At 35.3% G+C, this 27114-nt stretch overlaps 1 protein-coding gene across 9 annotated transcripts in view; it reads left to right on the top strand.

Annotated features, from left to right (window-relative positions):
• Positions 1-27114, top strand: part of ADAMTS6 (ADAM metallopeptidase with thrombospondin type 1 motif 6) — a 282437-nt gene that overhangs the window by 4135 nt on the left and 251188 nt on the right. For 3 of the 9 annotated variants that reach the window (XM_068535410.1, XM_068535409.1, XM_068535405.1), the window contains exons 1-4: positions 1320-2022; positions 8956-9330; positions 11517-11881; positions 21524-21692. In XM_068535410.1, the coding sequence (XP_068391511.1) occupies positions 9234-9330; positions 11517-11881; positions 21524-21692 (631 nt within the window). In that variant the 5' untranslated portion in view covers positions 1320-2022; positions 8956-9233. Of the gene's footprint in view, positions 1-1316; positions 2023-2502; positions 2663-2794; positions 2854-8955; positions 9331-11516; positions 11882-21523; positions 21693-27114 lie in introns of those variants that run through there. The other 6 variants (XM_068535412.1, XR_011073073.1, XM_068535411.1 and 3 more) reach the window with 6 other exon arrangements.

Genomic DNA, 27114 nt, shown 5'->3' with positions numbered 1-27114 from the left:
TACACCTACTACCTCCGGTGTAGGAAGAAAAAAAAAAATCAAATGAGCAATAATGTTAACAGAAGCTTGAAACTTAAGAGCTGGTATTCAGAAAGGTCCTCCTCCCTGTCCCCTTCCCTCCGGTCCAATTCCCCTTTCTGGTTCTGGCCATCGGAAATTGACTTGGCTTTAACTGCTGGAATTTCAAGGCGTCAATTCCGAGCCCCTCCCCCCCGCCCCCCCCCTCGGAAACTCTTAAACCTCTCCCTACCCTACTCTCAACCGTAGAGGCAGATAAATGATGCAGCAGATTACACCGCTGAAAGGCAACATTTGTCCTGAGCTATTTTCACATTTTTTCCTGTTTCCGATTTGTGTGCCAGACTTTGTTTGCTTGCTTAGGACATGGAAAACATATTTGGGCATTTCCCCACAGTTTAATGCTAGTAGCTTTCTCCCAGCAAATGAAAGTGAAAGTGCTACGTAGTAGCCGTGTTTTATCCTTAAAGTATGGACTGGCAGCTGGTGTGTATGGAGCTGGGGGGGGAGGGGGTTGGATTGGGAAGCTTGAAAAACCAGTTTTGAGGTTTTGTTTGTTTATCTTGAGATAGTAGCAGGGTTCCTGCCCCACCCCCCACCCTTGGGGTCTGAGTTAGGATTTATTTTCATTTGGGCAGTCATTGAAATTTCATTCAATATACTGTATTAAAAAAAAAAATACACTCCACTTGTAGCTTTCCCCGGTTGCACTTTAAAACACCATCCAGTCTCACCCTCATCTGGAAATAATGCAAGCTTCTCTCTCTTCCCCCGCCCCCCCTCCTCCCCCACTTCTCCTTCTACTTTTTTTTTTTTTCTTCTAAAGCCCCGCATAACCTGAAGTCAGTAATCAGATGGAAAGTATGCTGGTCTTAGTTTATGTTAGTCTACTTTCCCTTTTGGTGGCAATTTTATTTGTTGAGGTATATTAGAAAACAAACAAACAAAAAAAGGCATTTTGTGCACATGTAGCTACCGAGTCTTGAAATCTGACACTGATTGAGTTTACTATAGTTTCCTCAAAGACACAGTTTATGTGCAACTTTTAACATTACTGTTGCGTGGACTTTAAAAATAATACACGGAGACGGGCACTACAGATCTTAACAGTGACATTAGTTCATCTAAAGCCATTCATCCTCCCTCCCCCTTCCCTCTTCCAAGAAACAACTAATCACAAACCAGGCTAGAATTTCTAAAAGAGGTTAGAGGAGGAGGAGGAAAAGAGGCGGAGTGGGGAAGGGGATTGAGGTTAGAAGGGCCAGAATTTCTCTCATTCACAGGGTGGAAAAGTTGACATTGTCTAAACCCTTCTGAATGGCTGGTAGTTGGTTACCCCGATTGTACCTCTACCTCCCCTCCCCCTCCACGTGACGACCCAGGACACATGCGCACCCGACGCAGCCCGGCACATCTGCAGACTGACGTCAGTGTGCTCTGCCTCCGAGGAAAAGCTGCCAAAATTTTCTACTGCTGCAATTCAAGTTGGCTGGGGGCCGGTAGTGAGATCTAGGGCTACTTCAACAAAACTTTGCTGCCCTTCCTGCTCCTCTTGTCTTCTTTTCTCCTGATACCTTTTGATGCTCTTCACATGTTATTTGCATAGCAAAGGCACTAAGCTGTCCAGGAAGAGAGGGCACCACTTCCACCCCCAATAAGTCTTTTTTTTCCCTTCCTTCCTTTCTTTTTTTTCTTCCCCCCCCCTTTTTTTTTGGAGGGAGGGGGTACGGGAGAGAAAGGGGGTTTGCAAAGGCAGCATCTCAGGATGATAGCCTGGATGTATTGAAGGCATCTCTTTTTCTGCCAAATCGGAAAGTCCGTTCTCTAAAACCCGGGTTAGCCAGACTATAGGGTTTTATTCTGGCTGCAGAATAACTAACTCACTGCTGTGGCTTTGCAAAGGGGGGCAGAAAAAAAAAAAAGAGGAGAGGGAGTACGTGAGTCGTCCAGTGCAATCTCTATTGTTTGAAACTTACTTTTTATCAGAATTTGAAGATGAAAACGGTAAGGAAGACTTCACAATATTCAATGAAACCTTTTTTTTTTTTTTTTTTTTTTAAATTAAAACTTGTGCTTTGCTTGTCTTCCGAATAACGCGTAGGAAACTTTTTTCTGTGTGGTTTTTTTTTCTTTTTTTTTCTTTTTTTTTTTTTTTTTTTTAAATGGCAATGAGTGAGCTTGACTGAACTCATTTTACAGATAGAAATCTTTTAACTCCAGACTAGTCGGGGGTTGGAGAATTCTGGGTCTTGCAAATATTTTATGATGCAAAAAAATATACGTTTATTATACAAATAGACATGTTTTGTGAAGTATGACTTGATGATGATTTTTGTGGTCTTTAATCACCAAGTAGTAATCGGGAAAGTAATAATGATGTGTATTTTAATCTGATTTTCAGTTTTCTTAAAGAAAAACCTTCTGCATTTTATAGTTTCAAGTCAGTGTCTTAAGTAGTCAGACAAGTGCATATTTTATGCCTGGGCTCAGAGGGCAGAATTAATGTGCTAGCTATAGTCCCGATGCTCTAGATATGTTAAGCTTTTAATAAGCTAATCAAAGAGATGGAAATGTGTGTTTTTGATTTACTTTTGGCCACTTGGGACGTGCTAGACTCATAACTCTCCGGAGCCTTGAATATCGGGTATGTCTGTATATATGGTATATGGGATCAAAGTTCAGAGATTGGGGAGGGGTTTGTGCTGGAGGGTTTATTGGAAAGCTGCCTTCAGATAATGTGTACTACAATTCCTGTCTTTGGTAATTTCTTTCCTTGTTGTACTGGAGGCAAAGAGAGCAAGAGAGTGAGAAAGCGCACTGAGAGGGAACAAGAGAGTGAGTTTCTTACTCTTGTTTTTATTTGAGCTGCCGGTGCAACGCGTTTGGGCCAAATGCCAACTGTCTGGGTCACACGCGTTTTATCCAAATAGATTTAGCGCTGCTGTCTGGAAATGGGCTGCTGAATGTTAACTTTAGGATCAACTCAACCAGGGCAGCTCAGACTGTTACCCTCTGTCTGGGTGAAGTGGGATGGGGGTGGGTGGGCGAGGGTGTGCAGAAAGAGGGAGGAAAGGGGAAACTGAACTATTGCTTGGAACTTTTAAAAACACACTGGAGTGTGATTTCCAACATATTCCTTTAGGTTCAAATTTCTTGGACAAATTTTTTTTTTCCTTTCCTTTTTTAGCTTATGTTGATTAGACTGAAACTTAGATGTGTGAATGATAGCTCTCAAAATTCATGACAGGGAAAGAAAGGTAACATAAAACTGGTGTAGTGGAAAGGAAATTGAGAAAATTAATTTTAGAGATAGTTGTTTTCCTGTGTTTCACCAAAGTGGTAGCTGCAGTTCTGGTTTATATTAATTTAGTGTTTATATGTGATCATTGGTGTTTTGGGCTTTTAAGGAATAGCTATAGAGGCAAATAAGTTGATTTCAAACAAATCAACTTCATTCATTTCTCACAAATGGCGGCAAATGAAATCTGTATTGTGGTATTAATATTTTTGTGATTCTCAAGGGCAAAAACCTCTACCCTCAAGACCTGAAATACTTTAATATTTTTCATGACTGGGCCAATACGTGTAAGATTAATTCCTACTCTTGTCTACTCTTACCACTTCCTCTTCATTGCCTTGGCAACCATTAGTTACTACTAGTGGATGGGCCTCTATGCCAAATCTTACCCTGTGTGTGACTTCCGTGAGAGAATAAAGAGAGTTAACATATTAAGAGAGTTAGTAGCACATTCTTTGGAACATTTGGTGGGGGAAGAGTAAAAGGTGGAAGAAGTGGATGGCTCTCTTGGTTCTACCAAAGGGCATAGTTGATTATTAACATTTTGAGCTAACGTCAAGAGAAAAAGGTGTTTCTGTTTTTCAGGAGAGAAGTTATAATACGGATAACATATATTTAACTTGCCATCTGGAAAAAAACAGTTTGGGACTATATGTAATTTGGGCCTTGATTTTTGTAGAATAATATTTTGTATTTTTGCTTTGGCTTATTTGCTTTTCTTGTTAGTAAGTTTTAAGTCTCTTTAACTGCACCTTTCCTTGGAAACCAATCTCGCAAAATTTATAACTGATCTGGAAACTTTTGTACTTCAAGCCTTGGCGTATGGTAGGTGACAATAAATATTTGTTGAGTGAATAAATGGAAAATGAGATGAAAAGTTAATTTTCACATATAAAAATTGAGTACCTGAAGGAAGCATAGTATTGTTGCTTCCTCTGTGAAGACGAAATCGGCTTTAAAAGAAATATCCAGAGTTAAGATGAATGAAAGAAGTCGAGAAGGGTGTTATACATGTTCTTTAGCTCCATAATGATAGTTCATGAAAGGAAATTGTTACTTGGCTACTCCTAGATCATTTGAGTGGGAAGTAAAGATGATAGAGGAAAAAGACAAGTTAAGTACCCTTCAACCAGGGTAGACTACTGAGGGAATCACTAAAGTGCAAGTTGTCTGATCTTATTTCTACTTAGTGTAGCTTTGATCCATGGAAGCTGTTAAATGATCCCTTAACTCTACTGGTTGGTGCATTTGTCTTAGGGAAAGACACCTATGTGAAATCAATGTAAAATGGAAGTTTTGATTCTGTTTTCAAATTTAAAATAGTTGTAAGCCCAGTTACCATGACTTAAATTCTTTACTGTTTGCTCTAAAAGACAATACAATCTGGTTGATTGATTCCATCATCATATCCAACCATTCCACATTTAAGGGAAGGAGGAACATGAAACTATTTTTGAAGGAAGGCCTTTGAAAAGTGATGAGTCAGATAACAAGGAGAAGGGGACTAATATTTATTTAACCATTAAAATGAAGTATGTGAACACTTTACATCATGTGTAATCTAGGAAACGTCTCATCTATAAAAGTTAAGTAACCTGTAGTCAAGACAGAACTCAAAACCTTTGTGCTTTCCACAGCTTAATGCTTCTGCTGTACAATGTAAGGAGTTAATGCATTATGATTTCTGGGTAATTATGTACTATTTTAATATCAATCTGAATTTTGGAAACTATATCTGGATACATTAGTACCTATACATATTTGTTTATGATATCCAGATTAACTTCTTCAGTAGGTATCAGAAAGTAGGTTCACCCATTCATTTTTATTGTGTAGGTAACTAAGAGTGGTTAGACAGGTAGTTGTTGTTGATTTTAGTTGAACTTGAGCCCACTCATTTACTTATTGTTAAGTTTCCTCACTGGCATTGGAGGCTTGAAAAATGTGGGGAAGGAAGGAAGGAGTGAGAAAGGAGAAAGAAACTTAAATTTATTGAGTGCCCATGTGCCAGATACTGTAGCTAGTGGTGGAACCAAGACTGTAACTCTGGTTTGTTTAACTTCAAAGCTCCTGCCCTTTCTATTATGCATCAGTGCTCTTTTTACTGCAGGTCCTTAAATCAAGTGTTAGTGTACTTTTGACCAGGTAGTTACATACTACCTTTTCCTTCAAGGCTACTGGCTTACTTAACTTGGGCATTTATAGGACAGTGCTAGTAATGGTAAGAGTGGAAGTTAAAAAACTGTGAAGAGCAGGAAATTTCTCAAGGGGAAGAAAAGAGTTGTTCCCTAAACCCAGGTAATTATATTGTAAGTTTGTCAGTTTCAGAGCCCAGGAAAATAGGAAAAAAGGACGAATGTGATTCAGTACAAATCTGTCACCACTACTAGAAATTAACTCGAATGTGTTATTTATATATTCCTCTTTAAAGGAAGATTAAAGTATATGAGGGACTCACTTAATGTCAGACATTTTTATGCAAAACACTCAAGTGATCTGAAAAAAAAAATGAAGAGTAAATGTTCATGAAGCAACTGTTAAGGAGCTGGAGACTGTACATAAGTAGGTTGGGAATCAAGATAACTGGATTGTTTTCTTTACCGTTGACCCTTGAACAACACTGGTTTGAACTGCAAGTCCACATATACAAGGATTTTTTTCAATAATAATACTACAGTAATACACTATCCTTGATTGGTTGAATCTATTATGGAGAAACCATGTGTGTAGAGGGCCAACTGTAGGTAATATTCAGATTTTTGCAGAAGGTCAGTACCCCTGGCTCACATGTTGTTCAAGGGTCAACTGTGCTGTTATTGAATGATGGTGTGATTTAATCTCTTTATAGATTTTTGCCTGCGAAAGGACATATAGTGCCTGTTGTTTTGCCTAAATCATTGTAGAAGAAATTTTGAGATGAAACAGTTATTGTGTATCAAGTTGCTTAAAAGTTCATGTTAATTAACATATCATTTATGAATATCTATTTTGATACTGGTTGTATGCAACTGCTATTGTATATTTAAGTTAGAGTGACTTAAAATGGAAGCGTGAAAAAAAAACATGGAAGCGTGATATAATAGAAAGAATTTAGACTTTAGAGTCAGGTAGTCTTATGTATGACTCTGGGCTCTGCTGTTTTTGAGCTATGTGGCCACTATGAGCTTCAACTTCTTTACCTGTAAATTGGCAGCTGTATTAGTTATCAATTGGTGCAAAAAATATCACCATAAACTTAGTGGCTTAAAACAACACACATTTATTAACTAACAGTTTCTGTGGTTCAGGAGTCTGGGCATGGCTTAGCTCTATCTTGTGCTTCAGAGTCTCTCACGAGGCTGCAGTCAAGGTGTTGGCAAGGACTAAGGTCACCACAGAACACTTGATTGGGGAGGCATATGCTTCTAAGCTCACATATTCAGGATTTAGTTTCTTGCAAGCTATTGCATTGAGGGCCTCATTTCCTAGCCAGTGGTTATCTGAAGGCTGCTCTCAGTTCCTTGCCATGTGAGCCTCTCCATATGGCAGCTTGTTTCATCAAAGCCCGACAAGGGAGTCTACTGTTAAGATGAAGTCAGAATCTTTTGTAATCTAATCATAGAAGTGCCATCCCCTCACCTTTGAGGTATTATATTAGTTAGGATCAAATTACTCAAAGGAAGGGGGTTACAGAAGGGCATGGATTTTAGGAGGAAGGATCATTGGGGCCATCTTCCTGACACAGGGGCAATAATACCTACTTTACAAGATTGCTGTGAATATTAAAAGAAGTAACATATATTTAAAGTTCTCTTTATTTTTGGACCTGACCTTAAACTACCTTTCTAGATATTATTACCTGTTAGTCTTCTGCATAGGAACCAAACTTACTATTATTACTAATAATATTTTCCATTTTTTTCTTTCCATCTAGACTTTGTGGACTCTGTTTCTTTAATTTGTAATGACTGCCCCCAGAAATTTGACTTGTGAAATTCTGTTCATCTTCCAGAGCCTATCTGAAATGTTACTTTTTTTCATAAACTTTCCTTCACCCATCAGACTCAGAAGTCATCTCCCTCATCTGATCTCCTCTAATACCTTTTATAACTTTATTATGGCATATGTCAGTCTGTCTTGAGTTTTTTCTTTGTTCCTTAGATTATGAGCTTCTAAAGGGCAAGGATTGTGTCTTAATCTTTTCTTATCCCCATGTTGTTATAACATCATTTTTAAAACATTGTAAGACAACAGTTGTTGATTAATAAATTAGTTTTTCCAAGGTTTAGCAGTTTAATAACTTGTAGACACAGATGTAAGGAACTTTAAATGGTTGTGGTTGTTTTATATCTTGTAATAACAATATTTCTAGCACTATAGGGAATGAAGTATTCCAAAAAAGTTAATTTTACAGTTAATCTTAAATATCCTTTAATATCCCTAAATTGACTTTATTTTAATCACTATTAATTAATTCATTCATTTACTCATCCATTTTTTTCAATCAACAAATATGTAAGGATTTATTATATGATAATCTCATGTATTAGGGTTTTGGGATGAAAATCTAGTATCTTTTGTGTACTTCGCTGTCATAACAATAAGTTACATTATTAAAAGTAATTTAACCTTTTATTCCTGACTCAGGCATAGTATTTTGAATATCAGATATTCAGCTGTAACACAGTCGTAATACACAATATGAACTATTAAGCTACATAAGGGCTATTTGTCTCTACCTCGAACTGTATTGCTTGGGCTTCTAAAACTACTTTGTAGTTTTTCCTCTTTTTTTGTCACTTTTGTGCTTTTACTGAGCTAGTTTCTAGTCCCTTTGTTATTTTCTTATTCTAAAGTGCTATGTGCTGGGAAATTAGGTAGCCAAGTATGTCAGTGTTCTGTATAAAATGTGAATTCACGGACTCTGAAGTTGTAAGTCGAAAGAAAAGTACGTGAGATAGGACATGAAATCTGTTGTGATACCTGAATTGAATTTTTAAAAATTCTTTTCAGAAAATGAACTACTTTTCTTTACAGTTACATTCTAGATAGTTTAAATTGTCTCATATGTGTTGCTTTATGAGTCATAAAAGACTTCCAGATAAAGTCAAGGGTTACAGTAAATATGGTTCAACTTTTCAGAAGTTTAGTTTATGCTACTGTCTGAGTTTTCACAGACAGCTGCTTAATGCCACTGTGTATTTGTAGATCTACTCTGTAAGAAAAAATAGATAGGTGCCTCATAAAGCAACAAATCAATCTCTGGACAGCAGTGTACTGAAAAGCATGTTAAGGAATGCAATCACATACTGTTTATCACTTTCACAAAATGAACTTTGTAAAGTCAGCCTAGTTTTTATTTTATCAAAAGGTTAGTCACTATACCCATACATTGTTATCTTCAAAGTTTTAAAAAGAATTTTTATAATCCTCTTCAGGTTCCTTCTTTGATTATTAAGTAGCTTTGGCATTATCCTGCTAACCATTTAGGTTTCTAATTTGGTATTTAGTCTTGTGAATGTTTATTTAAACTATAAAGGACAACAATGGTTTGATTTAATTATGTTATTTTGTAGTATATGTCCTTTGGCAAGCATTCAGCAATATAGATCTGTCCATTCAGAATATTTTTCAGTTAACTTAAATTTTTTTTTTTCTAGGTTAAAAAATGGCCATACTTTAGTGACTAATCAGCCTAATGCTCTGCTTATGAAAATTTTACCATCATTATCTTTTTCATTTTGGACTGAGAAAATGAATCCAGATACAGAAGAAAGTACGGGATGTTGGAAAAAAATACCCGTTAAACAGTGGAACATCTAATAACTAATCTGCAAGAAGTATTAAAGAAATAAAATTGTTATGCTTCGATTTTGGCATGGTATTGACTCTCTAGCGCATAGGTAGCCCTCTAAAAAATCATTCAGTTTTCTAAATTATGGAAATTTTGTGGAAGACGTTGACCTGGATTTTGAGCCTCGTCATGGCTTCATCGGAATTTCATAGTGACCACAGGCTTTCATACAGTTCTCAAGGTAGGATTCCTGCTTTTGAAACTGACAAAAAAAGTTGCTATTAATCTTACAAGAAAAGATTCTGAATATTTAGTTTGGATGAATGTTTTCTTTGGGATGTATACTGGTAGGAGCAGAGGCCTACTGTGTCAATTCAGTGCTAGTTTCATAAATGTTAATGACTCTAAAAGAGTCTGTTTAACTTGTCCTGCTAGGATTTAATATCCAGTGCATTTTAGAGTTGACTGGTCTTTCTTAGAAGATGATAAACCTAGGCCTCTTCTTCTGAATTCTAAACTTTAATAGGGTTACTCATTGCCAGGATTTACAGGCAAGGTCATGTTCAAAAGGAATCCAAAGGTTTTTCTTGTAAAAGAGCAAGAAAGCAGACAAATTCTGATATAAGATCCTTCTAATATGGACCCTTAGTGGAAAAATATGTTTCCAAACTTAAGAATTCTGATATAAGGACTGGAAGCTGGATAAAAGAGTAAGAGTTATAAGAAGTTCAACTTTTCAAATTCTAACCCATAGGTCCCTATAATTTTAATCCATAAAATTGAACTTCATATCATAGAAAAGATCTTAACAGAGGTCCCAGGGGTGAAGGTCATTTTGTTTTCCATGGACCAGTCCAATTCTTATGGAATTATTGAAAGCATACATTTTGGATTCTCCTCCCATGAATGTATAGTTCATTTTTTTGGTGCTGATGAGCCAGATTTTCAAGGCTATTATAGATTGATGTATATATCTAGAAGTCCATATGTACAAAATGTGGCTCTCAAAGTAGATCAACAAAGCCATAGCATTTAGTATGAACTCTTATTTATGAGACGTGAAATAAATATTATTTTTCAGTTTTTTTCCATTTGGTCATGGTTTCATGGGAGTTTATATTTGTGGATGAACTTCATGTGTAGACAGTGAAGCAATTTGAAGACATTTGGTTCTGCCTTAGTGATAAACTTAGCTAAAGGAAGATGTGGTTAAGAAGGTAGATTGGTAATATTTAGTACACCTAAGTGAGGAAAATATATTTAATAGTCCTCTGAATTTTTTGTCAATCTGATAATTTTTAAACAACTTTATTTTGATGTAGTATACATAACATGTAATCACCCATTTAAAGTATACAATTCAGTGATTTATGGTATATTCACAGAGTTGTACAACTGTCATCACAATCAATTTTAGAACATTTTCATTACCCAAAAAAGAAACTCTGAAATCATTAACAGTCACTCCCCAGTTCCCTCCAAACCAACTTACCCCCAGCCTTAGGCAACCTCTAACCTATTTCTCCCTGCAGAGATTTGCCTATTCTGTATACTTATATAAATGGAATAATATGTGACTGGTTCCTTTCACTTAGCATAGTGTTTTTATAGTATTAGATAATGAACTTTGATTATGAAGACATTCATGTCATACCATGTATCAGTACTGCATTCCTTTCTGTTGTAGAATAATCTGTTGTATGAATATACCACGTATTATTCATTCATTCATTCATTCGTCAGTTGATGGACATTTGGGTTATTTACCCCTTTTGGCTATTATGAATAATGCTGCTATGAACATTCATGTACAAGTTTTTGTGTCGATGTATGTTGTCATTTCTCTTGTAAAAATACCTAAGAGTGGAATTGCTGGGTCAGGTGGTAGTTCCGTGTTTAACTTTTTGAGGAACTGCCAGACCGTTTTCCAAAGTGGCTGCTGTATTTTACATTGTGACTGATAATTAAAAAAAAAAAAAAAAAATTCTACAAGACTGTAGAGATTCTATATAAACTCTTTTGGGTAACTTTCATAAACATATTTTATCTGAATGAAATTCTGTTCTTTTACATATGTGTACTTTTCACTGTTTTTTGTTTCAATATAAAATATTCATATTTACTGTAGAATTTAGCTTTTAGAATTCATGTCTTTAAAATTAGATTTAAAAAAGAAAAATAGCCTTTCAAAATAATTTTAGAATTTTTTTTAAGGAATGGAATATTTGGAACTTAATTCATTTTGAGATTTTTAAACTTCTACTCTTTCATTTTTGTTTACTATAACATTTTTTGTCCATACCTCACATATAATGATGCATAGTTTTAAGCAATATAGTTGTTGTTTATACTGCTACTTCTTTGTTCTGTTAAATTTTCTTTTCTTCCATGTGTTTTTTCTGGATTCTCTGCCTTGTGATTACAAAGAGGAATTCCTGACTTATCTAGAACACTACCAGCTAACTATTCCAATAAGGGTTGATCAAAATGGAGCTTTTCTCAGCTTTACTGTGAAGAATGATAAGCACTCCAGGAGAAGACGGAGTATGGACCCTTTCGATCCACAACAGGCAGTATCTAAGTTATTTTTTAAACTTTCAGCCTATGGCAAGCACTTTCACCTAAACTTGACTCTCAACACAGATTTTGTGTCCAAACATTTTACAGTAGAATATTGGGGGAGAGATGGACCCCAGTGGAAACATGATTTTTTAGACAACTGTCATTACACAGGATACTTGCAAGATCAACGTAGTACAACTAAAGTGGCTTTAAGCAACTGTGTTGGGTTGGTAAGTAGATGTTATAATTTTAAATTTCTGTTGGGGAAATAAATTCACAATATAAATGTCTTTCTTCAGATTAATAAACTATATACATATATATGTGTGTGTGTATATATATATATATATATATATATATATATATATATATATATATATATATACGGCTTATCTAGGGAAGGTAACATTCTAAAATTTTTTGTTATTTCTGCTGCCTTTGCTTTTGATAATCTTTTTCATAACGTTTGCATTGACTTTTCAAAGTAAGAACAATTTTTAAAGCCCTATATTATTAGTAGAAGAATGAATGAAACCTCACGTTTTCTTTTAGAGTTACATTTTTCTGTTCAAATAAGATATCCTTAATGCATAAAAAAAACTCAATCATTATGAGGAGCTTAAGGGTATTGTATGTATGTATATATATATTATGGCAGGAAACCATGACATGGATTGCCTCCTTAGGTCTCTTTCTATACTATCTTTCTCTGGTAATCAACATAGCTTAAAATTACTTATGACCTACTTATGTTTATAAGTTCTTGAAGGAAAATCTTTTATATCAATGTCTCTTTATGAAATAATTTTCCCTATATTTATCTGAAAATTGATAATAAATCTTATTTTACTTAGAAATTGGATTTCAAGAGTATAGGTTCTAGTCTGGGCATTTGAGTCCATTCTAGTCTAAAGGTAAATACATAGTTCAAGGTGGCACATAGTAATGGTTGTAGAACAAAGCATGTTCTTCTACTTCTACTTCCTCTAGTTCACACTTCCTTTACTGCTTTTATACTGTTCAGGCTAGTATAGATGTTTCATTAAAGCTTTATCTGTTTAAAAGATTGCACACATTTTGATGCTCAACTCACATTTTCAGAAGCTGTTTTTCTTCCTTACTCTATCACGTCCATATCCTCATTTTTACTTCAGTATAAACAACTATATAATTAGAGTTGGGTTTAAATAGTTCTAAATTTAGAAGGAGTTTTAAGAACCACCCAGTGGAGAAAAATTTTCACTATAGGTATATATAAGAATTTGCTCAGATTATCTATTTTCTTTAACTATTAATAAGTCAAAATGATTACTTGGATTTTAATATTTGGGTTTAATTCCTATTAAATAGACACATTGAATACATTCCTCACTAGCTTCTTTCTCTATAAGCAGTGTTAAACTTTATATACAAAAGAGATTTATCTTTTTGAATAAAGATAAATTATCCAAAATAAATCTGTTTTAAAACTTCTTACATGTTAAAATGACATTTGCTGTTAAGTACAATAGAAAAATACTGTTCCTAGTCATTGACCAAGCTCTTTAAATTTGGCATTAACATTAATTATGCCACTGATAATTTTAACAGGGTGATGAAATGAGCAGATTTGAGATTTAGGGGAAAAAAACTAATTCCATTGTGAGATTTGAGGGAAGAGGAGCAATTGGAAATATGAAGATGAGTTAGATCATGTAGGAGATAATGAAGGCCTATAGCAAGACTATGGCACTGGGAATGGAGAAGATACAAAGAATTTGCACCACATTTTGGTGAGAAAATTTATAGGATTTGTGTCATTAATTTTTCTTCGCTGGCATATAGTACATAGTAGATATTTAATAATACTTTTTAAAATTGAAATATCATTGAACTGGGTGTGGGATGAAGGAGAGAAGGTAATTGAAGTTGATTGAGGTTTCTCTTTTTGATGAGGCTGTATATGAATTTACTAGCAGAGAAAGGGAATGGTAGTGGAATGTTGGATTAGAAAGGAAGATGAAGAAAGTGATTCTGATATAGTAAATGTGAAGAATCTGAAGAAATAAAGGTTAAAGATGTCTAGTTGGCTTTTGGGAAATATAGCTCTGAAATTTAGAAGAGAATTTAATTCTGGAAACAGTTGAGAATTGCTGATATAAGTGACTACTGATGAAATGGTGAAAGATGTTGATGAGGGAAAAGTGAGAAGAAGTTTGTAAATGGAAACTTTTCTATACTTAAGGGGATAGTGGAGTGTCATTCATCTATTTTTTTATCCTCATTGAGACCTTCTGTGTGTCTTATTCTCTCTTATTTCTATTCGTTAACACCTGTTTTACTTTGCTTCCTATTGAAACTGCATGGTCCATGTTGACTCACTTTTTTTGTTGTTGTTGTTAATTTTTATTGGAGTATAGTTGCTTTACAATGTTGCTCGATCTAGGTGTGGTCTGCCAGGTTTGTCCACTAAAGTTACTATTTCCCCTTGGCAACTAATAAGGAATTTGTGAGCAGATACTTTGTGAGCAGATACTATGTAAATATCCTATTCTTCATCTCACTTTTACCCACCAGTTTTAGTAACCCTCGCCTTCATTCTTATTTTATATCATGTTACATTTTTAATCAAATGGAATATGTAAACAAGTTTTTCTAAAATCCCACTTTTCTAAGGCCCCTTTTAACCAATTCTGTTTTTAATTGTTCTATGTAAAATAGTTTTCAATGTAGAGATCATTAGTGTTTCCTAATCATACTTCCTTACCCATAGTTTCAGTTTTACAATGCTTGCACCACTCAAAGGAAAAAATTCCTAACATTATAATCTATCAGTTGTTTAAAATAATGTTACTTTTTAGTTTGCTTTATATTTGAACCATGGCTTTCTTATTTAGGTTTTGTTTTTCTGGAGTTTCTAGTTACTTTTATTTTGTCTTATTGAGAAAAAAAAATATGATTTCTTTACCAACTGATCAGTTTCATCCAGTTCCTTAGTCCTTATACCTATTGCTTGGAATATATTCCATTCTTCTTTGGAGGCATTTTTCTTGGAGTGTATGGGTTAATTAATTTCTTGAGCTATTACACTTCTCTCATCTTGGGATTTCTTTTTTCCTAGGTTAGTTCCACATCTTCTTCTTTCTGAGTTTACATCCTGGTTTTGTTGGAGAACATCTTCAAGTAATTACCTCAGAAAAGGTGCCTGAGAAGTAAAATTTCTGAGTCCTTGCCTATTTGAAAGTGACTTTATGTTACCCTCATGTTTGGTTAATAATTTAGTTGGATATAGAATTCTAGGTTTAAAAATAGTTTTCCTTCAGAACCATGGATGGTAGAATTGGAAAAGGGAAATATGGGGTATCAAATTTATCTCTATGGTTTTATATCTTAGGAAAAGATTTAAAGAGCTAAAAAAAATTGGCATTGATACATTTTGGGTGGCAGATAGAAGTCTGCTTCTTGTTCTTTTCCTCTTCTTTAAAAAAACTTTTTTTTTCAAAATGATATGCTTTTCTCCTTATCCTTCCTGTTTCAAGAATTTTATAAATAATGTGGTAAGCTGTGGGTCTTCTTTCCTGACCCCTATTTTGTATTTGATGGGTGATTTCAATTTAAAGACCCTCCTTCAACTTAGAGAAATTTAAAAAAAATATTTCCTTAGTGATTTTATCTCCTTGTCCCTCACCACCCCATTCTGTAATTGGTTTTCTGCTTCTCTTATCTCTCTTTTCCCCCTTTTTTTTTTCTGTTCTGAGTTCTATGAGCTTTTCCCACTTTTGCTTTCTTTTTCTTTAATTGATTTAAAAATTATAGCAGTCATATTTCTAATTTTCAACAGATCTTTCCTGCATTGTTTCTTTCTTCATATTTTGTTCTTATTTGATGAAAAATGATTTTCTTCTATCTCTCTAAGATACTAAAGACTATAAACCTAGTTAAAAAAGACCAGTGACCCCATTAGACTTTCTGTTCATTTAGTTACGTTCATAGTTGCTTCTCTACTTTTTCCATTATTAATTCATCCATTCACCAAGTGCTTATAAGTACCTACCATGTAACAGGCACTGTTCCAGGTGCTAGGAGGACAACAGTGAACAAAACAAGAATCCCTGTTATCGTATAGCTTGCATTCTAGTGGAAGAGATACACAGTAAGATAAATAAATAAAAATCATAATATGTTGGATACTGATAAGTTCTAATGTAGAAAAAATATTGAGTAAAGACCTTAAAAGGAATGAGGAAAGGAATACTGACATCTGAGGGATAAGATTTCCAGGTGGAAATCTTCATGTACAGAGGTCTGATATGAGAGTGTTTGAGGAACAGCAAAAAGACTACCATGGCTAGAGCTAAGTGAGAGAGAGGAAGAGTAATGGAAGGTGAGGTTAGAAAGAAAACTTGGGGGCCAGCTGTTAGGTTTTAGAGGACACAGTTAGGATAGAATCACTGATGATTCCAAGCTTGGGGCCTGAGCAACTAGAAGAAAATAGCAGCCATCACATGAGATGAGAAAGACTCAGACATTAACTGAGATGGAAAAGTTGTAGGAGGAGTAGGTTGGGGGGTGGTATATATCATAACTTCAGTTAGACATGTTAAACTTGAGATATTGTATAGGATGCGGGGTATGCAAGCCTGGAGTTCAGGAGAGAGATGTGAGTTATGAAGTTATTTTGGGAGTCATCTATATAAATATAAATGACATTTAAAGCCAGGAGCTTATATGAAATTGCTTAAGGGAGAGTATATGTAGAATAAATAAGAGGTCTAAGGACTGAGCCTTTGGGTGCTTCAAGGGGTTAGGGAGGTCGGAAAGATGTGGAGGGGACAGCAAAGGACAGTGGAGTAAGAAGGTTGAAGGGAAACCAGGCAAATATCCTAGAAGCTAAGAGAAGGAAGTATTTCAAGGGAAAAATGCTGCTGAGTCAAGATAAGAGTCTGACTGAAAACCAATCATTGAATTTAACAGTGAAGAAGTTATTGATGACCTTGGCAAAAGCAGTTTTGGTGAAGTCATAGTGGGGTTTGGAAAAGAGGCAAAAGCCTGATGCGAGTAGGTTTAAGAAGGAATGGGAGAAGAGTAAAGAATATATAGACAATTATTTTGAGGACTTTTGGAAAAGCAAGAAATGATCAGTTGCTGCAGGCAGAAGTGGGAGTCTTTATCATTTTGTTTATAAAAATGAGAATGGTTGTGTAAAGAGAAGAGAAATTTCTGGAGTGAATTGTTTGATAGGCGAGAAGGAATGAAATCATCTACATAAATCGAATAATTGTTCTTATCTAGGAGAATGGACAGTTCATCCATAATAACAGGAAATAATATAGAATATATGGACATGAGATGCAGGTAGGTTGGTATTTGTGGTTGTAGAAGTTTGCAGGAGGTTGTGTGCTGTTTTCTGTTGGAATGGAAGATGGAAAGATGAGGTGTTAGGGGATTAAGTAGAGAGGAGAAAGTATGAAATATTTATCCCAGAGAGCAGGATACTGAATGAACTAGAGAAACATAGTATAATTGCCATGAAGCGTCAAGGACACAGCTGAGATTACGATGATGAATTTAAAGCAAGACTAGTCTAAGATAAGATGGACAAGATAGTCAAAGGAGAGGAAGCCAAGGAAGCCAAAGGAGAGGACAGGGATTGAAGAGACCATCTATGTAAGTAGTTCTTAAGCTGGGGTCTATGGATAGAATTCAGGGGGTTTGTTAACTGGAATGGGGAAAATTTCATCTTTATCTTTACTAATTCTTAAGTGAAATTTAACATTTCCTTCAGTTAACAATATAGGTAACAAGCCAGTAAAGTAATAGCAGTACCTGTAACTTTGTCTTGATAGAAATGATATTTTCATATCGTGTTACAGTTTTTGCAGGTCCCTTAAAATATTATTTATGTTAATCACTATTGTGAAATTATAGTAGTTATTAGATCTATTGCAAAGCTTCTTATTTAAAGTGTTACAAAAAGGCATATGTATTACTATATTACATTTTTAAAATATTTTGATAACTGTATTTCATTACAATTGGCTTTATTTATAATCCTATATATTTCTTTTGCATTTAAGATATTATTCTGAGAAGTGGTCCCCAGGCTTCACCCCTAGACCTTCAGAGGGATTCAGGGCATGTGCACACACACAAATTTTAAGAACAAATGATATAAGAAGATACTGAAGTCAACAATTATTCAGGAGTGGTATTGCAGAGGGTGACAGTGACCCAGAAGCTAAGATCTTTGAGGAATGAGGAAAGTGACTTTGGGTCAGTAGATAACTACAGCTAGCAGAGGGAGAAGGTGATGGTATGGGATTTGAAGGTGGTAAGGTTTTTTCTTTTTTTGGAGGAGAGAGGGATAATTGTTTAGAAATGGAAATGAGTACAAGAACTCTTAACCCTACCTCCAGGTCCAATAGGAGGTATGTAGGAGAGAAAGTAGCCACCATTCCAGAAGATTACAGGGAAGAAAGAATGTTATCTAGGGCGATTCAGGTTTTTGTTTGAGCAAGATGAAGTGAACGTTCACAGATGAGGCTGAGTGTATAGGAGATTTTGTATATAATCGACCTTGAGTTTGAGAGGGCACAGTAGAAGTGTTTTAAATGGTGAAGGGGGAAGTAGAAGATGGGATCAGAAAACATGATGTACTTAATCATATGGGGAGTAGAATCCGGGGGATGGATCTTGGGCATTTTGGAGGGACTGGCATGACAAGGAAAGGGGGCATGATGGGATTAATCCTGATGGTCCTGAGGCCAACAGCGTAGAGGTGAGTGGGGATGCTGAGGGAAGTGGGAGTAGGGCTCTTGCTAGGCATGCACAGATTTCTGGGACTCCCACCTAACTCAGGTCCTCTATCATCTGGCCTCCAGCACCTTTCTAATCTCATAGTCATTTTACTCTTCCCTCCCTTTAGCCACAGTAGCTCCTTGCTGTTTCTCAAATGCTGCGTGCATGCTCCTACCCCGTTGCCTCTGCATTTGCCATTCCCACTGTCTGATCTGCTCTTTCCCAAGATATCTGTTTGGCATGCTCCTTCACTTTATTCAAGTTTCTGTTCAAATATCACCTTATTATAGAGGATGTTCCTGACCATCCTAAATAGTTTATATAATTCTCTCTGTCCTCTGATTACTTTCTGTCCTCTTACTGCTTTATTTTTCTTCTTGACATTTCTTACTACCTGATTGATTATTTATTTATATAATGAATGAATGACTTTTTTCTACCTCTTCCCACCAAAATGTAAGCCCCATGATAGAGCCAGAACTTTGTTTTTTTCACTTTTTTATTCCCACCACCTAGAACAGTACCTGCCGTGTGATAGTGTGATAGGCACTCAAAACATACTTGGTGAATGAATAGACAAAGTTAGAAGCACTCCTCAGGGGACTTCCCTGGTGGTCCAGTGGTTAAGACTCTGTGCTCCCAATGCAGGGGGCCTGGGTTCGATCCCTGGTCGGGGAGCTAAGATCCCACATACCGCAACTAAGCCCACGTGCCGCAACTAGAGAGCCTGCATGCTGCAGTGAAGACCGAGCACAGCCAAAATTAATTAATTAATTTTAAAAGAAAAAGAAGAAGCAACCCTCAGAGGATAAGGGAATGATAGTGGCTAAGAGTCCAATCTCCAAAGATAGTTGAGTGAATTTGTTACTTAGCTTTGCTCAGTATAGGTTTCTCATCTGCCAAGTAGACCTGATAGTAGTACTTACTTCATAGAGCTATTAAGATTAAATGAGATAATGAGTGTAAACATTTTACAGAGTACCTAACTCTGGATTTTCTTCCAAGGCCTTTCCGTTCTTGAAATTAGAGATTTTATTTACTTACCAAGTTTCTGACTCTATTTTTCTCCAGCAACCTGAGTTTTTTGCTGAGGACCTTTTGACATCTTCTGCCCACAATCCAGCATCACATGACTTTAGTGCTCTGCCCTTTCTGGGCAGTACTCTAGACACTTATCAAAACTTCTTATACAAGCCCTCTCTTCTGCATGCGTCCTCTTTTCTTCAGGAGGCTTGCTCAGTTTGCTATTACTTTGTTAATCTTGATGGTAAAGTAATTCATGATCAGGTATTAGAGTTTGTTACTGGCGTATTATATTATTCCTGTCAGTATTTGCATTTAATTTAGGGACTAATATCCTTAAAGTAAAGCAAACAGTGGTGAAAATAATGTGAAGTGACTAGGTCTGCTTTTTTGTTTTTTGCATTGTTTAGCTCATTTCATGTAGGTGGCTGCCAACTTCATCTGTAAGTTAGAGCAGCTCTGATTATGTCTTATTTTTCTTTCCAAGCATGTGGTACTTAGCATGAATTTCCCTAAACAGAATCATAGAGGTTTAGATTCAAAGGGATCTTACAGATTATCTGGACCAGAGGTTTTTAGCTTTTTTTTTCCTTTTTAAATCGGCAAAATTCTTTTCTCAAATGAAATGTTATGTGGAAACTTAATATATAGATTAATAAAAGCACAGCTGATTCCTAATCCCAGGAATCCAAGCCCTGTAGGTCTACCTTTGTTGTCTGGGGCAGTCCCCTAAGGGCACTTCCATGGAACCCTTAGGGCTCCCTAGAGTGCTGTTTTAAAACCACTAATTTACGCCAACCCTTTCATTTTTCCAGCTGAGGAAATACGCTCAGAGAGTTTATGTTTTATCCAGTGTTACAGGGTAAATTAGTTGGGTTAAGAACAGTCCTCACATGTGCCATTCTTAGGAAAACACTATTAGACAAGGATGGAAGTTCTTATTTCTGATGTACATAACTTACTATCTCATTTCCTTTAATCAGCAAATTTTATTTGCTGTATATACTACATATGAGACATTTTCTATGGGTGTAACTGATACCAAGAAACCCTTTCTTTAAGAGAGCAAATAGTATGGTTGGGAAAATAAAACATGCAGTTGGAAAGTTATACCAAATTTAAATACAGATTCAAGACTTGAGATGCAGCAAAACAGAATAGAATTAATTAAAAATAAATGATACCAATAATAAGCTCTGTTGGAGATCAGAGGAGACTGAAGCTACTGCAGTTGGACTCAAAAAAGTTTTAAAGAGGAGCTATGACTGAGCTAAGTAGGACTTGGCTAAGTAAATAGATGTAAGGCAATATAATACTGTAAATAAGAGCAGAGCTTTGTGGGAATACCAGTGCCTTCACTTACCTCTATATAATACTGGGCAGGTGCTTAACCTCTGAACCTATTACTTCATCTGCAAAATGGGGATGTATGGGACATATATGAATTAAGGACATATATACTGGTGTAACATAGAACTTTAAATGGGAGTAGTTTATCACAATAGTTTATTTCTCCCTTATGTGTGTCTAGATTGGACAGCTTTCCATGAGGTCAGTCAGGGACCCATGTTCTTTCTCTTTTGGCTTCCACCTTTCCTAGGTCTTTTCTCAGAGAGAGTAGAGAATTCCACTGGAGAGGTTCTCGGGGGTTGGGCCTGAAAGTGGTATATGCTCTGCCTATTTTCTATTGGCCAAAACTCAATTACAAAGCTATACCTAAACACATAGGAGTCAGTTAAGTTGTGTGCACAATTTGGAAAGGAAATAAGTCTTAGTGAACATACAGAGGTCTCTGCTACCTCACATTGTTATTGGGAAGATTAGGGGAAATAATGTATGTGTTATGCTTAGTATAGGGCATAGCATGTAAAGGTATTTAAACATCCTTTTTAAAGAATAGGAAAATTTATATAATGTTTTGCTGAATATAGGTAATTCACTAAATTTCTATTAACATGTGTTTTAACCTCCTTTTTGGAGAGGTATCTGTTTATTTTTGACTCCTGGTAATACTACTAATTAATATTTAAAATGATTCTTCTTGGTAAATTCTTTGTTTCCTTTTCTTTTAGCATGGTGTTATTGCTACAGAAGATGAAGAATATTTTATTGAACCATTAAAGAATACCACAGAGGACTCCAAACATTTTAGTTATGAAAATGGCCATCCTCATGTTATTTACAAAAAGTCTACCCTTCAACAACGGCATCTATATGATCACTCTCATTGTGGGGTTTCGGGTGAGTGTGGGGCTTTTAGAAAGTATAGTCTTGTATTGCCAGTTTCTTCTGGCACGTAAGGTAAGATTAATAATAAAAGTAAATAGGAATTTGAGTAATTAGAATGATAATGTCCAGAGTCCTCTTAAAAGATGTCACCTATTGATAGTTTTAAGTCAATTTTGGAAGCTCTTAAGAAGTCCGTAAAATACAAACCTGTGTAAAATTTGATAGTTTTTTCTTTGAAGGAGAAACCTTATTTTATCCAGGTAATAGTTACAGCTTTCATGCACAGGTGTTCCATAGTACTCTGTGCTGTTTGGTTTGCCTGATATTTTTATGCTAGTGGTAGGAATCTAAACATTTGAATGAGACTTGAAGAGTCTTAAAGGTAGTATTCAAAGATAGTGTAAGTTGGAGTACTATAGAAATACATAATAGGGACAACAAACCTAGCCTTTAGTGGTCAAAGAAGGCTTCAGGGAGGAAGTGACATTTAAGCTAAGGGAGTAATGGGTAGAGTGTTCCATATAAAGGGAATAGCCTTTACAAAGGTTCTGAAACAAAAGAGAGAATGTCACATTCCAGGAACTGACAGTTCATATAACTGGATATTAGAGAAGGGGTGAGATTCATAGTGGTTGGCGGGGAGTGGTTGTGAGAGGTGAAACTGGAGAGATAAAAAGTGGCCAAATCACAAAGGGCTTGTAAACCGTGTCGAGGAGTTTATCTTCAGTATACTGGAATCCCACTGAAAGGTTTTATGCAGTAGAAATCACATGATCAGATTTGGGTTTTAAAAAGATTACTCTGGCAACCATATGGAGACTGATTTAGAGAAGAGAAAGACTAGGGTAGGGGGTTAGGAGGCTGTTTAGTCTAAAGATTAGAAAGCTTAGAGAAATAGAGGATATAGCATAGCATAGTAGAAAGAACATGGGCTTTGGCATACTTGTGGACAAATTACCCAACCTCTCTGAGTACTCCTTTCAGCGCACATTAGTTACTCAGTACAATGGTAGCTATCATTATTATTGGGATGACTTTTTCTAGCATTTAAAGAGCCACTATATTAAAAAAAAAAAAAAAGGAGTAGATTTATTCCATGTAGTTCTAGTAGCTGAAACTAGGAGCAGAATATTTCAGAAGGAGATTTCAGCTCAATACAGAGAAGAGTTCACCAACAAGTAAATTTAATAAAAAATAGAATGGGTTCAACAGGTAGATTTGTAAAAATGGAATGGGTTGCCTTGTGATTTAGTGAATGCATCACCCTCTTGTTTCTTCTCTGTATCCTTATAGGCTCTTTTACTTCTGCTTCAAGTACAAGTGTTCTTTGAAGTTCTCTCCTCAGCTGACTGTTCTCATTCTCCATACTCTCTTCTTGAGTAATCTCTGAGGCTTTTAATTATGGGAGGTTCTTGTTGGTCAAGAATAATTGGTACTAGAAAAAGGTCACTTAAAGTGAATCTAGTTGAGCTATGAAATACAGTATCATGGTAAATAATGAAAAAGTTTGATTTGTCTTTGAAATGAATAAAGAAGCTAAACATTATGCAAATAGTTTCTCTTATATTTAACAAAATTTAGGCTATAAGTACAACTTTATATAAATTTTTTAAAAACTAGGATTCAAATATTTAGCTGTTTATTGTTATATAATTTTCCCACCATTTTTTCCACAACATGATGTTTAAAGATCACCTTTTGCAAAAATATTTAAAGATTTCATCATGTTCTGAAAGGTATCTCTTAACTGTTTGAGATTCAGGTTATCCTCTTTTGAAGTGCCTATTTCATTACTAACTGGTATTTACCAGGCAGAGCCTTATTTTTCAATGGTTTAGGCATGAATCAGGCAGTTCTCCAAATCTACTTTTATTGCCATCATAGACCACTGTAATGACTTTCTATCTAGTCTTCCTATCTCCAGGTTTGTCCTTTTCTGTCTTTAGTCAAGTCTATCTCCTAATTCTGGCTTACACACCTTCACTGGCTTCCCAATAGTGGAATTATAGTAGTAGCTCCCTAAATTCCATGGGAATGTCACTAGATGTTATTGGGGAAAAAATCACTTTAGGTTTAATAAGTTTGAGAAATGTCTGGTTAAGAACTACCTTAATTGTGATACTAGCTCAACAGTGTCGTTCAAGTGAGATGTGCATTTATAGGCATACATTGCCAGTTAATCTGTTAATCAGGAACTCAAGTTTATATCAGAATATAAGATATGAAAACCCTCTTGACAGTGGGTATTTTTATCTCATATTCAAATATGAATTTTCCCATTCTAATTAGATTTAAGCTATTGATTAAAAATTTTTTATGAAAGTAATATCTGTTCTTTGTAGAAATTTTAGAAAATACAGGATAAAAAGAAAAATAAAAAAGAAGATGAAAGTTGCTCTTTTACCACCCAGAGATAACTGAATGTTCTTATAGTCTCTTCATATAGATATTATTTTGTCTTTATACCTGCATTATCTACTTATGTATTTATTAAATAAATGTTAATTTAGCATGCATATGCAAGACTATTCTCAGTGCTGGGATGCAGTAACAAATAAAGCAGGAAAAGTCCTTACTCCAAGGGAATCTTGTATTCTAGTGAAGAGAGACAGTTAACTAAATAAGCTTTTAAACAAACATATAAATACACGGCCAACCGTCAAGAAGTAGTAAGTGAGTAATGAAAAATAAACCAGATCAGGGACTTCCCTGGTTGTCCAGTGGTTAAGAATCCGCCTTCCAATGCAGGGGATGCAGGTTCGATCCGTGGTCCGGGAACTAAGGTCCCACATGCCACGGGGCAACTAAGTCCTCGCGCCGCAACTACTGAGGCTGTGCGCTCTAGAGCCTGCAGGCCGCAGCAAAAGATCCCTCATGCTGCAACGAAGATCCCGCATGTCACAACTAAGACCCGATGCAGCCAAATAAATAAATAAATATTAAAAAAAAGAAAGAAAAATAAACCAGATCAGTGAGATAATTTTGCATGGCTGTATATATTAAAAATATTTTGAGATTGATCAAAAACTCAAAATTATATTTCAGATGACAGAGATCTATGTACTTGGCTTTGGGGGAAAAGTTCTTTATTGCATATGTTTGTGGAGGAATGTTTTCTTTAACAGTCAGTACTCAATCCAAAATTAAACTGAGCAAAGCACATGTAATGAGTATCATTTGAACTACTAATCTCTATTTTGAAACAAAATAAAACAAGTCAGTTGTGTATTTTATTTTAGACTAAAAGAGATATTCATTACAGATCATTAAACTTAACGTTAAGCAGTCAGTTGACAATTATAAAATGTAGATATTGTTTTGTAATGATCTAATCATGTGGGAAAGATTTTAATCTTTAGAATGAAACTAAAGATGTTATCTTTTTAGATTTTATTCATTCAGTATGCATGTGTGTATATTACATATATTTATCAGACTACAAATCTTTTGAGTATAAGGATTATATCTTTTCATTTATGAATGTCCATCAAAGACACTGTATATATATATTTCTGATGGAGCAATAGCCAAGCAAACTAACAATTAAAAAGCTAAAAAGTTGAAAATTGTGAATATGATGATAACAGCAGCTACCTTATACTAAATCTTATCAAATGAGAAACACTGTTGCTAAGTGTTTATGTTGCCCAATCATGGTCTAATTCTTTATACAATACTTTAAATAAAATAAGGAGAAATTGAATGAGAGTGAAAATTATCAAAATAATGGAAATTCTATCCTGTATTTAGACATTTAAGCTGTCCAGCCAGAGGAAGGAGAAGACTAGGCATGATTTGAATACATGAGTGGTTTCATGATCACAGAAAACTGAGCAAGAGAAATTGGAGTAATGTTAATGCAGAAAAGATTTGGCTGTCTCATAACGATATTACCACAAACCCAATGGCTTAAGCAATACACTTTTATTATCTCACATTTTCTGTGGACCAGGAATCTGTGTATGTATAGGTTATTTATTTAACCTCAGCCAGGGCTGGGTTCTTATCCAGAGTCTTTACAGGGGAAGAATTCACTTCCTCATGCCCATGGTTGTTGGCAGCATTCAGTTCCTTGCTGTCATAGGACTGAAAACTTTAGTTTCTGGCTGGTTGTTTGCCAGAGGCCACCTGCAGTGCCTAGGAATGTACAATTCACCAACTTGGTTGTTTCCTTCCTCTAAGTCAGCAAGGGAATGACTTTAGTAAGATGCTACAATATTATGTAACATAGGTATGTAGTCATATACATGTAATCATGTACATCCCATTATCTTTCCTGTCTTCTGTTGGTTGGAAGCAAGTCACAGGTCCGGCTCATACTCAAGGGAGGAGATGAGGACACAGGAGGTTATGGGAGCCACCTTAAGAGTCTGTCTGCCACAATGGTCATAGGGGAATACTCACTGGCTGTCTTGGGGATATGCTATTGAATTAAGAAGTAGTATATTTCTGCCTCTCTTGACCTTTAGGAATAAAGACATTCTTTTAATTTATATGAGTTTCAAAAGTATTTGACTGATGCTTCTTGTGGTCTTTCCATCTCTTATTTCTTAAAATTTATAACTTCTCTCAAAGTAATTTTTAAAAGGGAAAGGCTGAAGAAAAACAGTATAGTGCCACTTTCTGTCAAGTAGATTATATAGATTACTCTTAACTTTTCGTCACTAAATTTTTCAGTAAGTGGCAGTTAGAAAGATTTCCTGTTCAATATAAGGATATGAAAGTGAGGTATACAGAGGACCTGTACTTGCTCAAGTTTATTAAATGAAGATGAATATAAATGAGGCAAGTGTTTACAAATGCCATAGTACTAAAAGTTTCCTCTGTGCTGAAGGACCAAATATCTAGAAATCAAAGGATAAAGCTGCAATCCACACTGAAATGTGGTTTAAAATGAGTCATGTCGGAATCATTGTCTTTCAACTCTCAGTCTAATGCCATTGACCTCTAGGTTTCGGAAAAGGAATACTTTGGGTACTTTGTCAGGATAAATAGTTGTAGAATACAAAATTAAATGGAAAAGATAATTCACAGCCTTTTAGATTTGAGATTTCTAGAGCAGTATAGAATTGCTCTATTAAGATAGTTTAATAAAAGCATCTTACTTTAAAATAAATGCTCAAAAAGCATTTTAGGAATAGATTTTTGCAACATTAATATTCTTCATCAGAACTGTCTTAGGCTGTTTAGAAAGTCAATGCTTTAGTTGCTTTTTAAACAACTCTAAATGATTCTTTTAAAGTACATATTCTAAATTTAAAAGTATTATGACATAATCACTCACTGGAAAATATGAAATGATTATTTGAAGATTCCTTTTTTAAAGTAAACTATTAGATTTATTTTGTTTTGTTTTCATGAGCAGTTGAATGTTATTAATTTTTTCAGGTAATATGATTATTTTGAAAAATTTGAAGTTTAATTTTTTCACTAC

The sequence above is a fragment of the Eschrichtius robustus genome, chromosome 2 (assembly GCF_028021215.1).
Source record: "Eschrichtius robustus isolate mEscRob2 chromosome 2, mEscRob2.pri, whole genome shotgun sequence".
NCBI classification, from domain to species: domain Eukaryota; kingdom Metazoa; phylum Chordata; class Mammalia; order Artiodactyla; family Eschrichtiidae; genus Eschrichtius; species Eschrichtius robustus.
This window is presented reverse-complemented; position numbering and strand designations above follow the sequence as displayed.